Source organism: Schistocerca piceifrons, chromosome 2, assembly GCF_021461385.2.
Source record: "Schistocerca piceifrons isolate TAMUIC-IGC-003096 chromosome 2, iqSchPice1.1, whole genome shotgun sequence".
NCBI lineage: Eukaryota > Metazoa > Arthropoda > Insecta > Orthoptera > Acrididae > Schistocerca > Schistocerca piceifrons.
In genome coordinates, this window is record NC_060139.1 from 239671071 (window position 1) to 239685533 (window position 14463).

The 14463-nt window shown below is 44.4% G+C and overlaps 1 protein-coding gene across 1 annotated transcript in view; it reads left to right on the forward strand.

The window, feature by feature from the left end:
- Nucleotides 1-14463, forward strand: part of LOC124776792 (cryptochrome-1) — a 100784-nt gene that overhangs the window by 58595 nt on the left and 27726 nt on the right. Inside the window, exon 7 of the mRNA XM_047251930.1 lies at nt 4633-4877. Within this exon, the coding sequence (XP_047107886.1) occupies nt 4633-4877 (245 nt within the window). The remainder of the gene's footprint in view (nt 1-4632; nt 4878-14463) is intronic.

The following is a 14463-nucleotide window of genomic DNA, read 5'->3' on the forward strand; positions in this document are numbered from 1 at the left end:
TGTACAATATTATGAAAAGGATAGTTGCTACTCACCATATAGTGGAGATGCTGAGTTTCAGATAGGCACAACAAAAAAACTGTCAAACTGGCACACACACTCGTGCAAATGCAACTCATGTACACATGAACACTTGTACTGTTTATATCTTTAATAGTGATATAAGTGTCTTTTAACTGTACCTATCTGCAACTTATGTGTCTTCTTAACAGTAAATAGAAAACTGTCTTTTCCTACAGTGTTGATATTCCTACCGGGGTTTCCATTATTTGATTTTGCCGAATGACTTTCTTCCATCCTACAACCCTGTGATGTTTTCGTTTATTACTCTTCTCTGTAGCATTACACTTCTCAGTGTTTGTTCTTTCCCTTCTTTTTGTGTTTATTCACCACCTACCAAACCACATCTACTTCCGAGCCACACTGCATCAATGATCATCCGCGCACAACATAGACTTCGTGTCCACGCAGATTGTTGATGCAGCAACTGATGCCCCAGATTGTTCCCTCCAATAGTTACATTTATTCCTATTGATCCCATATATTTATTCCTATTGATTTCATCCTGACATACTGTAGTGTTTTGTTGTCCACACATTCTCATGCCACATGAACTTTTGGTCCATGACCTAAACCATCCTACCTCCCTCTCTCTTCACTTATCTCCACACATGCACACTCCCATGCCTTATCATTCCTTTACGCCCACATTTCTGTACATTTTTAATGTTTTGTGCATAATTTCATGTGGCTTCACATATTTTTGCGTATTTTCAAATATTTGTGCATTTTTTTACATACCTGTATGTATTTAGCATATCTTTGCATGTTTCTGCGTATCTCTATGTATTTTTTCTGCAATTTTTTTTTTGCTCCTCTTAGAAATGTCAACACCTATTTTTCACATTTCTGCATCATTGCCATTTCCTTTACACCATTCCTCCCACTGTGGACCTTTGCTCTAACTTTCTGCACCTTTTCAGAAAAATATCCCTTTCTGAGGCTAAAACGCAATCCCACATACTGTTTCTTAAATGCTCCCTAAACCATGGAATTCCCCCAAATGACCTACCCATAAAGATTCCTTTCTCTGGATCCCACCCCTCCTTTCACAATGACCCACACCTTTTCAGATTCAACCAATCCCTGGCCCTCACAAACCTGGTACTGCAAAAACACATCTCCATGGCACAGGTATCCCAAAACCACCTCTGCACCCTCTGCAAGATACTAATACTCTGCAATCCCTACTTTATATATACCTCAGGGCACCACTATCCAATTTCTATCATACTCACAGAGTTCCTCCTCGTCCATCCCTCATAGCAGCTAAACCCTGCTCAACTGACCTTTTCAACTTGCCACATCTCCCAAAACTCCCTACCAGCTCTCCACCAAATTCGGCACCAAAACATTCCTTGTAATGCTTTGTTAACCTTTTCACCAAAACTCGCAATGCCACAGAAGTTTCACTCCTATCCAAAGGCCTACCTTGAGCCCTACACCCAACTCTAACCATGCTGGACTTGTCAAAGACCTACTCTCCTTCTACCAATGCATGCAATGGAAGCACTTCCTTGCGGCCAGTCCTCCAACCAAAACCACCCTAATTCCAACAGTGAACCTTGCCTCTTCCAGTTCATACTACCATCCAACCATGAACCTCCTACTTAACCACCTTCCAGGAATTACTTATCTCCAACTTAGCCTCACCATCCTTCCCCGGTCCCTTCCTCAGAACACCAACATTTCAGTAGAAGAAAGAACAGCCATACACAGCCACAAAACAAATCCTGACCTATTCATCATACCTGCAGACAAAGATTTCACCACTCTTGTTAGGAATTGTAGGAATTGCAGTGATTACCTGGAAGAAGGCATCTGCCAATTATCTGACACCTCCGCCTGTAAGTATTGCCAGAGTGATCCCATCCTAGAAGTTCAATACAACCTGCAATCCCTGCTTAAAGCTTTAGGCCCTCCCACAAAATCCCCCATGAATCCATTTCCCTCCTCACCCCTATGACAGCGTGCACACCCACCTTCTACATGCTTCCCAAAATCCAACAATCCTGGACTCCCCATTGTGGCTGGTTATTGTGCCCCCACTGAAAGAATTACCCATACTCTAGCCTCCCACGTCAAAGACACCAACCCCTTCCTTCACCAACTCTCCACCATCCCCACCCTTTTACCTCCTGGATCCGTACTCGTCACTGTTGGCGCCACCTCCCTATACACCAACATCCCTCATGGTCAGAGTGTTACCACTATTGAACACTACCTTCCCCAATGTCCTTCAGACTCTAAACCCACTACCTCATTCCTCAGACACCTTACTAACTTGATTCTAACCCACAACTACTTCTCCTTTCAAAGGGAAGATATATAAACAAATCTGCGGCTCAACCATGTGCACGCACAGGACTCCCTCCTAGGCCAACCTTTTTATGGGCCATCTAGAGGGGCCCTCCATAGCCTCCCAAAATATCAAACTCCTAGTCTTTTTTCAGGTTCATTGATGATATCTTCATGATCTGGAATCAAGGCAAAGACACCCTACCTTTGTTCCTCCACAACCTCAACACCTTCTCTCCCATCTGCTTCACGTGGTCCTCTTCAACCCAGCTTGCCACCTTCCTAGATGTTGACCTCCTCCTCTCTGATGGCTCCATCCATGTCTCTGTCCACATTAAACCCACCAACCACCAACAGTACCCACATTTTGACAGCTGCCATCCCTTTCACACCAAAAAATCCCTCCCATACTGCCTGCCCATCTGGGGACGGTGTATCCACAGTGACAAAAACTCCCTTCCTCAGTATGCTGAGGGTCTCACCAAGGCCTTCACAGACAGGCACTATCCCCCGGACTTAGTCCACAAACAGATCTCCCACGCCATTTCCCCTCACACCTCCAATCCTCCCACCACCCCCAAGAACCAGCCACAAAGGAGTGTCCCCTTCGTCACCCAGTACCATCCTGGACTGGAACAACTGAATCTCATCCTTCCCCAGGGCTTTTATTACCTATCATCACGCCCTGAAATGAGGGACATTGTACCTGAGATACTTTGCACCCCTCCTAAGTTCCATTGCCCACCCGACCTCCACAACATCCAATCCATCCCTATGCCACTCCCAGTCCCAACCCACAAGGATCATATCCCTGCAGAAAACCCAGGTGCAAAACCTGCCCAATCCACCACTCAATACTTTCCATTCCAATCCTGTCACACGTTTATCCTACCCCATTAGGGCTGCCTGCAAAAGAAACCATGCCATATACCAGCACTGCTGCAATAATTGCACAGCTTTTTACATTGGTATGACTACCAACCAGCTGCCCACCAGGATGACGGCCTCCGCCAAACTGTTGCCAAGAGTAAAGTAGACCACCGTTTGGCACAGCCTGCCGCTGAAGAAAACACACTTGATTTCAGTGGCTCCTTCACTACCTGAGCCATCTAGATGCTTCCCTCCACCATCAGCTTTCCTGAACTGCACAGATGAGAGGTATCCGTATCATACATTCTCTGCTCCCATAATTATTCCAGCCTCAACCTATGGTAACATACTGTCCCCACCCAACAGTTTCCACCTCCTCTGTCCTATCATCTCCTCCCCATTCTCATCTCTCACCCCATTTATTTGCTGCCCTCTGCCAACACATCTGCTCGTCTTTCCCTTCTCCTCTCCTTCTTTGCTTCTTTTTTCCGCACCTTCCTGCCCCACAACCTTCTGGTGCTGCACCTGTTGGCATTCTAGTCCCTGCACACTCCACCCGATACTGATCCTCTCTCTCACCACCCGTACACTGCTATCCCTTCCCCTTCCCCGCCTCGCCTGGATTGCTGGTTGCATCCCAAGTGATAATTGCATTCCAGTCCGAGATGCTGGAGTTGGCAGCCATGTTTGCTTGAGGTGTGCTTCTGTGTGTGTGAATGGTGTGTGTGTCTCTTTTACTGATGAAGACTCGGCCGAAAACTTTATGTTAAGTGTCTTTTAATTGCGCCTCTCTGCAACTTGATGTGTCTTCATTATGGTAAGTAGCAATCTGGCTTTTCCTACATTGGTAACAGTGGTATTGTTATTTATTAGTGTGTGTGTTATACATTTCGTGCTATCTAATTCAGAGCATAATATGCATAGTTTTTGATTTCTTTTTAAAAAGGTTGTTATGGATGAAAGACTGGCCAGTACTGATCTTCAGGAGGTGCAAACGGAAAAATCTAATACAGAAAACTTCACTCTTGTCTTTTAGAATGCATTCTTCTTCAAGATGGAAAGTGTTATTGAATGGGGAAGGTGGAGGGCGGGGGGCGGGGGGGGGGGGGGGGGGTGCAGGACGCTCAGCCTGTAGGTTGAAAATGAACAACCTATTATAAGGAGTAAGGGACTCTAACTTCTGCCTTTTTTCTCTCTCTCTCTCTCTCAGTTGAATCAAGATTCCAGGCTTCTCTTTTGAATATGATGTGTAGGTGTCCTCATTACCATTATGAACATACTGAACAAAAGAGAAAACAAGAAAATGGAAGTGAATTTATTGAAAATTGTGCTGGGGTGCAGTGTTTTTGGTGGCCTTGATGGTGTTTCTGAAGCAAATCTGAATGAAAGAAATGTTGATTGCAGGTTGTCGACAGTGTTCTAACACCTGAGAAATTTGGTGTGTTTCCTGAAATGGGCAGTGGGGAACAAATGATCCGTTGGATTGGTGGAGAGACACGAGCTCTGGAACACTTGAAAGAACGCCTGTATGTAGAGGAGGCAGCATTCCGAGATGGTTACTATCTTCCGAATCAGTCAAAACCTGACCTCCTGGGGCCACCAACCAGTCAAAGTGCAGCACTTCGCTTTGGATGCCTCTCTGTTCGCAAGTAAGTGCATGATTTTAAGTACTGGGGGATTCAAAAAGAAAGAACAGATTTCAACTGTTTATTGCAGACAAACTGAGAAAGATAGAAACACATTGGTCATGTCAGTGGATAAGAAAGGTTCAAAGTTTTATATTCACACAGACACTGGAGCATGTACTCAACATAAAGACCAAGCATTGCTCAAGAAACATCAAAACAGTAGTCCATTTCATTCCACACACTAATCAACAGGTCCCTTTTTATGGAAGCAACAGTTCAGTTTCTTAGAACTTGAAGAGTAGCTGTCATAGATGGGCCAGAGACTGTCTTTTTATGAACCCTCGCAGGAAAAAAGTGCAAGGTGTGAAGTCTAGTGACCTTGAAGGCCAAAACCAATAAACAAGATCATGACTTCATGCAAGTACCAATGCACAAAGTGTAGTACTTCATGCAAATTCCAGTGCACAAAGTGTAGTCACCATGCATCGTCAGACAAACAACAGTGCAGCTGTGTCAAAGCTTTGAACCTTCCTCTATCCAGTGCCATGCACAACATGTTTCTATCATTTATAGTTAGTCTGTAATAAACTATTGAAATCTGTTCTTTCTGAAATCTGTTTGCCTTGTATGTTGAGGCTCACTGAATTTTTCATTTTCTGTCTGTAAATAACTGTGATGGGAGAATCATGACCATGTGCTCTCAAGGTTTTAATTTGTTTAATTTCTTTCCTCTTTGATTGGCAGACCTATAAACAAGATAAGAATCAGTGCGTAGGAACTAGCACTGTCAACAACAGTCAGCCACTAGTCTGGTTCACACTTAATTGAAGTTTCCCACAACATCATCCTCTTATAAAACATTCTTCGTCTACTCGCGGCATCAAATCTGGGTAACATCTCGAGCAGTTTGACAATTATGATGTTCACCGACCAATCTCAAACTGTCTGTAGGCTATAAATTGTCACCAGAACAACACCCATAGCTGTCTCTTGTCTCTGACAAGGACAATCAAGAATTTCATCAAAAGCTCGAGAATTTATGCAGATTGGAAATGGCAAGTAAATTGAGTGTTTCGTACAAATATAGTTCTTGCTCATTTATCAAAGTCTGCTTTCAGCTAACTGACACCTGGCCCTTCTCTCTGTGGCAATCAACAGTAATAAAAGTAAAATTTACTTGCTACATTTTCTCCTAGTTTATAGTTATGTGTGCATGTGACAGAGAGATTGTAATCCTGCACCCATTCCACAAGAGCACCACTGGATGTGTCCTACATTCACATTGTAAGACCACCCATAAACTGATATATTTTGCCATCAAAATCATATCTACATTTTGTGAATGTTGCTACAGATGCCAGGCAACCACTCGTCTTATATGATGTAGTAGTATTCGTATTAGAGCTCCTTAAAACATGCACTATAATTAGGCCAATACTGCATACAGTTATATTGGCTGTCTGTAGTGTATTTTTTCACTGTACTCATCAAACTGGTGTTCTGAATGCTACAAATTAGTTGTTGTGCAACACAGAGAAACTGACTGCTGGAATTCTGGGAGTGTACATTCAGGGAAGAAATGGGTAACTTATTATTTCCTCCAATGTACATCCCACAAAATGACCAAAATAGGAAAAATCAAATAAACTATAACTCACAGGTCATACAGAACTTACTTAAGAGTTGCCCTTTCCATACGCTCTACTCCAATGAAACAGAAAAATGATAATGACACCAAAAACACCCTCCACCTTTACATAGTATATATGTAGATGTTTTGTTAAATAGATGGTTCTTTCTGACCCTATGTAACTGGAGCAACTTAAGTTACTAATTTCAATTCTGGACTGAGAAAATACAAACTTCCAACATATAGAGGAAGAAGGGAAGCTTTGAGTATTGCTTGGGCACTGCAGCTCAGGTTTTGAACTTCAGTGAAAAGCACAAGCATTGAGTTGTCAATAAGAACACACAAAAGAAAGAAAACTTTCTAGCTTTCAGAGCTGTCCTTTGTGGAACTAGAGTAAAACACACACACACACACACACACACACACACACACACACACACACACACATGGTGACTAACAGTGCTAATGCTGCAATGCTGTTTTTCAGCAGGTGAAATTGTTGTGGTGGGTGTAGTGTCTGTTGGGATGGATAGAGGGAGAAGGAGGTGGAAGTCATGGATAGAGACTGGAGGTGGTTGGCAAGCGGCTCAGAGGAAGGCTGTCAGTTTGCCAACTAAGGATGCAGGAAGGAGGGGAGGCAGGTATATGGCTGGCACAATTGTAGCAGCCGGTCGAAAGCGTCATGAGGGGTTGACAGGGTGGAGGAAGGAGAAACTGGTGGGTGGAGGTGGCAGGGACATCGGTTACCTGAGACTAGGACGATTACGGGAACAGAGTATGTGTTGTGAGGATAATTCCCATCTGCATAGTTCAGAGAAGCTGGTGGTGGAGGAAAGGATCCAGATGGGTCAGACTGCAAAGCAGCAATTGAAATTGAGCCTGCTGTGCTCAGCTGCATGTTGTGTCACCAGGTGGTTAACTTTGCTCTTGACCACAGTTTGGTGGTGACAATTCATCCTGGTATATGGCTGGTTGGGAGTGTCATACCAACATAAAAGGCTGTGCAGTATGTGCAGCAGATTTGGCTTGTGACATTAATGCTTTCACAGGTGCCCAGAATCTAATGAGGTAGGATAAGTCTGTGGGGAGTGTGGTTAAGTGTGTGTGTGTGGGGGGGGGGGGGGGCAAGGTTCACAGATGGATAGTGATATGAACTGGGAGGTTCATTGTTGGGATTAGGTTGGCTTTGGTTTGAGGGACTGTTGGCAAAGAAGTGTTTCCACTGTAGGGATCAGGAAAAGAAGAGTAGGTCTTTGACAACTCCAACATGGTTAAATTTGGGGGGGGGGGGGGGGGGGCGGTGACTGAAGGTTCAGCTTCTGTAAAGGACTGTAACTTGTATGGGGTGGAAGTTTTTGGTGGAGAGGTTGACAACAGTGTTTTGGGTCTGCTTGGGTTCTTGGTTTTGTGAGGTGTTGTGAGGGAGTTTTGGAGAGTGTGGTAAACTGAAGAGTTCTATTAGGCAGTGTCCGGGTGTAGTGAGGGGTTGACGAAGGGGTTCAATTTTAGTGGGATTAGTGATGACGGTTAATATCTTACTCCAACCTTGGGGCCAAGGTTGGAGTAAGATTTTAACCATCACTACCCCTTTACCCCCTGGACCCCCACACATCACTGTGGGTGCCAACCCCTATATCACAACATCCTTCATGTCCATGGCCTTGCCGTTATTGAAAACTGCCTCCCCAACTTACTTCAGAGTCCAGATCCACCATTTCATTGCTTGTACACCATACCAACCATATCCTGTTCCACAACTGTTTTTCCTTTGCAGGCAAGGTTTACAAAAACCTTAACAGACAGGTAATACCCCCCCCCCCCCTCTCCCTCCCCCCCCCCCCCCAAACCTAGTCCACAGACAGATTTCCTGTGCCATATCCTCGCATACCCCCAATCCTCCCACCAACCCCGAGAATCAACTACAAAGGTGCACCCCTAGACTGGAACAATTGAAACATATCCTTTGCCGTGGCTTTGATTTCTCTCATTCTGCCCAGAAATGAGAGACACCCAACCAAGATCCTTCCCGTTCCTTCTAAAGTGATGTTCCATCAACCACCCATCCTACAAAACATCTTAGATCATATCACTGTGGCAGACCAAGGTGCAAGACCCACCCAATCCACCCATCCAGCACCTCCTACTCCAGTCCTGCCATAGGTTTATTCTGTCCCATCAGAGGCTGGGCCACCTTTGAAAGCAGCTATGTCATATACAAATTCTGCTGCAAACACTGCACAGCCTTTTATGTCAGTGTGACTACCAACCAGCTGTCGACCAGGACTACCAACCAGCTGTCGATTAGGATGAATGGCCACTGCCAAACTGTTGCCAAGAATGAAGTGGACCACCTCATGGCAATGGTTGCTTCACAGCCTGAGCCATCTGGACCTTATCATGCACCGCGAACTTCTCGGAACTCCACAGGTGGAAGTTATTCTCTGTTCCTGTAGCCATCCTGACCTCAAACTCAGGTAACCCACTATCCCCCCACCCTCCACCCAACAGTTTCCACTTCCTCTGTCCTGTCAACCTCGCACAATTCATGGCTACACGTCATATTCAGTGTGTGTCACTGCTACAGTCATGCCGGCCCACATATCTGCCAACCCTCCCTCTTTGCGTTCCTAGCCAGCAATCTGTCTCCATTTGAGCTACAGCCACCCACCCCCAGTCCCTCTCTCTGCCTCCCCACCTCCCTCCTCTTTTACCCACCCCACCTGACAGAATCCCTACAACAAGAAGTCCACCTGCCTAAAAATTACATTGGCACTGTTAATTTAGCCAAAACTATGTAGGGGTGTGTGTGTGTGTGTGTGTGTGTGTGTGTGTGTGTGTGTGTGTGTGTGTTTACTCTAGCTCATCAAAGGATAACTCCGAAAGATACGACGTTTTCCTCCTTTTATGTATACCTATTGACAACTAAGTGCTTCTGCTTTTTTGTGAGTAGTGTCTTTTTGTATTAATGACAGTTTGAAATGATGGATGAAATGCTGCATCAGTTAACTCGACACTTTTCAACATTTATTGACTTGTGTTTCATTACAGTGTTCAGTTTCTATACAGTAATTTGTACAGTATGTTTGTGACAGATTAGCATGCATATTCCATTATGAAATATTTGACAGTGGCAATATATTGTCACGTAGAAGAACGTGTAATTAGATGAATGACGAACACTAACGTCACTTAGCAAAGGTTTATTCAGCACTTGCACATACAAGAGTGTGAAGGGAACTGCCTCCGGCTAGAACACATACAGTATGTATACAGTTACAGAACATTCCAGTACAATGATTCTTGACATTTGTGGATACTTCTAGAATGTACTCGAACCGAATATAGAAAGTAAAATTTTACAGTCCAGGTGGGTTTAGAACGCACAACCCTCCATGCAACAGTCTAGTATCATAACCACTACACCACAGTGACTTTGCTACTGAGCTTTTTCTGTGACATTGCTCCCTCCTTAAGAGAACAGCATCCTGGTGGTATGTCCTCCTAGTCTGGGAACGAGTTATTGGTCCTGCATACTCCGACTCCCAATGACTGATGCTTGCACTGGTGGTGATCTACTTAGAACTTCCTTTGCCACTACACTCTTTGTCACCTTTCTGCTTGTTGCCTGACATTGGAGCTTCGAATTTACCCTGGGTTGCAGGATCCTTATAGGGCTTCATTCGAAGGACGTGGACTGTATATCTGATCTTTCGTCGTCTTGTGTTGGGGTCAAAATTTTCAACTGTATAAGTACCATCAGACAACTGTCTTACAACCTTATAAGGTCCAAAGTAGCACCTGAGGAGCTTCTCAGAGAGACCAACCTTCTGAACAGGAGTGAAGACCCACACGAGGTCACCAGGCTGGTGGACAACAGGGCAGTGGCTCACGTCATACCTTTGGCGATAGTTTTCTTGAGCCTGCAGCGTGTGGAGTCGAGCTAACTGCCGAGCTTCCTCAGGTAAATCCTGTGGTGTCTTGTTTGGTGGTGTTGTAGGCCAACGTCACGAAAGGTAGCACCTCATCCCAGTTGCTCTGCTCAACATTGACGAGCATTGATAGCATGTCAGCCGAGGTCTTATTAAGGCATTCAGTAAGCCCGTTAGTTTGCGGATGGTAGGCTGTCGTCATGTGATGACTAATGTTGCACCGATGGTTTATCTCTGTCACAAGATTCGATTGAAAAACTTTCCCTCAATCTGTAATTAATGACCTTGGGGCACCATGTTTTCATACAATGTCTTCCACAATGAATTTGTCTACCTCGGATGCTTCGGCTGTTTTTAAGGCTTTTGTAATGGCTTAGTGTGTCAGATAATCAGTGCAAACAGTAATCCATCTATTGCCACTAGCAGATGTTGGAAATCGTCTGAGGAGGTCAATCCCAACACGCTGGAAAGGCGTTTTGGCTGGTGGAATTGGTATGAGTCGGCCAGGTGGTTTCTGAGGGACTGCCTTTCTCCTCTGGTATCCTCGACAGTGCGACACATAATGACAGACACTCCTAAATAGACCTGGCCAGAAAAATCTCTTGTGGATCCTATCATATGTCTTAATAAATCCTAAATGTAGAACATCTAAGCGTATGTGTTTAGGAATCACTAGTAGCCACCTCTTTCCAAACGGATAAAAGTTTTTCTTGCAAAGTAATCCATTAACTACCTTAAATTGTCCTTTCACATCCTCTGACCGATTTAAGGCAAACATAATTTGAGAATGGTAATAATCCGAGGAAGCTTCTCACATCTATAATACTTTAAGGAATAGGAAATTCTGTTATAGATCTCACCTTTTCTGGGTCTGAGCGCACACGTTCATTTCACTCAAGGTGACCAAGTATTTTGATTTCTTTTGCTCCGAAGAGACACTTCCTTGGATTAAGTTTCAGTCTGTCTTGTTGGGGACACTTAAGAACAGCCCTCAGTCTTTTTACGTGTTCATCAAATGTCTGTGAGAACAATATAATGTTATCTAAATAACAAAGACACATCGTCCACTTCAGGTGACTTAGAAGATTATCCATAATCCAGTCAAAAGTTGCTGGTGCATTACACAAACAAAATGGCATTACCTTAAACTCATACAGGCCCGCGGGGTGATGAATGCAGTTTTCTCACGATCAGCCTCATCTACTTCGATTTGCCAGTATTCCGAGTACATGTCAGTGGTTGAGAAAAACTTAGCCACCTTCAGATCATATAGTGTATTGTCAGTTCATGGAAGAGGGTAAACGTCCTTTTTAGTTATCTTATTAAGCTTCCTATAATCAACACAAAAGCACTAACTGCCATCCTTCTTCCTTACGAGAACCACTGGTGATTACCATGGGCTCTGCAAAGGCTGAATGAAATCATGCTTCATCATTTTCTCTACCTCGTTGCGAATTATTTGATGTTCATTGCTGACACACGGTATGCTCTCTGGCTTATCGGTTGATGGTCTCCAGTGCCAACCCGGTGCTTCATCGTTGATTTGTCTAATTTGCTCTTCACCTGTGGATTGAAGCATTCAGAGAACGCTTGAAGAATGACAAGTAGCTTCTTATGTTGTTTCTTGGTGAGATCTGGTGATAGTCGACCTAGAAGATCTTGTCTCGTAGTGGTAGTGCTAATTTCGCCCACAGACTCGGCATGGGAGGTTTCTAGGACGGTCAGCTATTCTGCAATTAACAGCTCAACGTTTGCTACGCACATGCATCTTGGAAGGATCTGCGGTTCTCGGCGACAGTTAACTATTCATGATTCACTGAATCTGTTCTTAAACGAGACGACAGTGGCTGGAATGACCAAATTATTCTTCAGTGGTGTGCTTCTCTTAAATTCCACTACAAGATCCATGGGTTGATGCATGGCATGACACAACAGTTACCTTTCTAGTGCTGACTGCAGAAATGATCACTTCATTCAGCACACATCGTCTCCACACACTTGGATGCTCATCTTCCTGTCCACAGTATCTCATCTTGTCTAGCATAATCTTGGAGTGACCACAATCTGTAATTGCCTGAGAAGCTTTCAAAAAGTCCAACCTGAGAATGACATCATGACAACAGTCTTGTAAGACAAGGAATTCTAAGGGCTGTGCATGGCCACTTATACCCACACGAGTGATACATCTTCCTGTAGGTCTTACAATTTTTGTAGTGATCTATGGGGAGGATTTTTCTATTCGGCGGCCTCACTTCCAAGGAAGGTCGCACCCTTTAGTTTTCCAGATTGCGGCGGCTAGGTGATCAGCTGGAGCTTCTAAAAGGCGATGGAGGCCTTGATTGGTGTGTTTGGGAGCGTCCTCTCCATCGGCTAGCTTACGGCGATGGTGACCTACGTTGTCCTGCACCCACATCTTCTTGTTCATCTTCGTCGTTCCGGAGTTGGCGTCGTTCTAAGCTTAATCTGCTGTCTTCTGGCGCAGTTGTCCCAAACAGGTTCCTCATGCGGCATTGTAGAAATGTAAATCCATCTGGGTCTCGACTTTTTCACCATTTTAAAGGGAAATTAAGGACAAGAGATTGGGTTCAATGTCTGTTCCACTTCCTCCCTCATCACCTCTTGAAGCATCTCAGTTTTTTTTTTTGCTTGTCGTGCAATGCAAGTGCCTTCTGAGCTTCCTCTCACACTATCTGATGAAGAACACTTGTGAAATCAGTTTCTTCCTCCATCACAGACATTGATACAACGTTTGGAAGCTGTTCAAACTTTTTGCGTGTAATTATTTTTTGATGCATTGTCTCAATATACTGGCACCATTTTATGAAGTCGTCTGCTGTTGAAACCTCCTTCAGGAGTAGGGCTTGCACTTCTGTCGTCGTGTGTCGCCGAAATACTTGCGCAGTTCTGCCTGGAATACTTCCCAGCTTGTGAACTTCTCCTCATTGCTTGGCAGTGCCCTCCAAGTAGAAAAATACATTAGCCACACACACAGTGTCATCCAATTTGTTAAATTTGGATATACGCTCATATACCTTCAGCCACTTGTTCGGATCTTGGCCTTCATCACCAGAGAACCCGGAAGGATGTCTCATGTGGTGGCATACAGTTGCTGCCATTGTAAAGTCCTCATCTTCTTCTGTCTCCGATAGATTGCGATCTATTGAATATGTCTCGAACCCTGGGTTCTCGCCACGTAAACGTCGGCTCTGTTGCAGCCCGATGGGAGCCACTGTGTCGTCGATAATGTGCGCTATCACAAATTCCATACCCAGCGTCTCCACCAGAATAATGTCACGTAGAAGAAGGTGTAATTAGATGAATGATGAACACTAACGTCACTTAACGAAGATTTATTCAGCACTTGCACATACAAGAGTGCGGAGCGAACTGTCTGCGGCAGACCATTCCAATACAATGATTCTTGACATTTGTGGATGCTTCTAGAATGTACTCGAACCGATTATAGAAAGTAAAATTTTACAATCCAGTTGGGTTTAGAACTCACAACCATCCATGCAACAGTCTAGTATCATAACCACTACACCACGGTGACTGTGCTACTGAACTGCTTCTGTGACAATATGCCGTACACTTGCTCTACGTATTTGGTGTAAAAACAGCATGAAGTTAGGTTCGTTTACATATACACTACACATAAAAGTTGTTCAAAGAGATGTTGATGAAATGAATGCGAAAGAGGGACTGACTTTCTCGATGTCCACAAAAATAATTAGGCATGGATATTTTCCTGCTGATGAGTAAGAGAGGATTAGCTGAAGCATAATTCAGTATGCACATTTATAGACATGCATGAAGCATGGACCTTGCCGTTGGTGGGGAGGCTTGCGGGCCTCAGCGATACAGATGGCCGTACTGTAGGTGCAACCACAACGGAGGGGTATCTGTTGAGAGGCCAGACAAACGTGTGGTTCCTGAAGAGGGGCAGCAGCCTTTTCAGTAGTTGCAGGGGCAACAGTCTGGATGATTGACTGATCTGGCCTTGTAACAATAACCAAAACGGCCTTGCTGTGCTGGTACTGCGAACGGC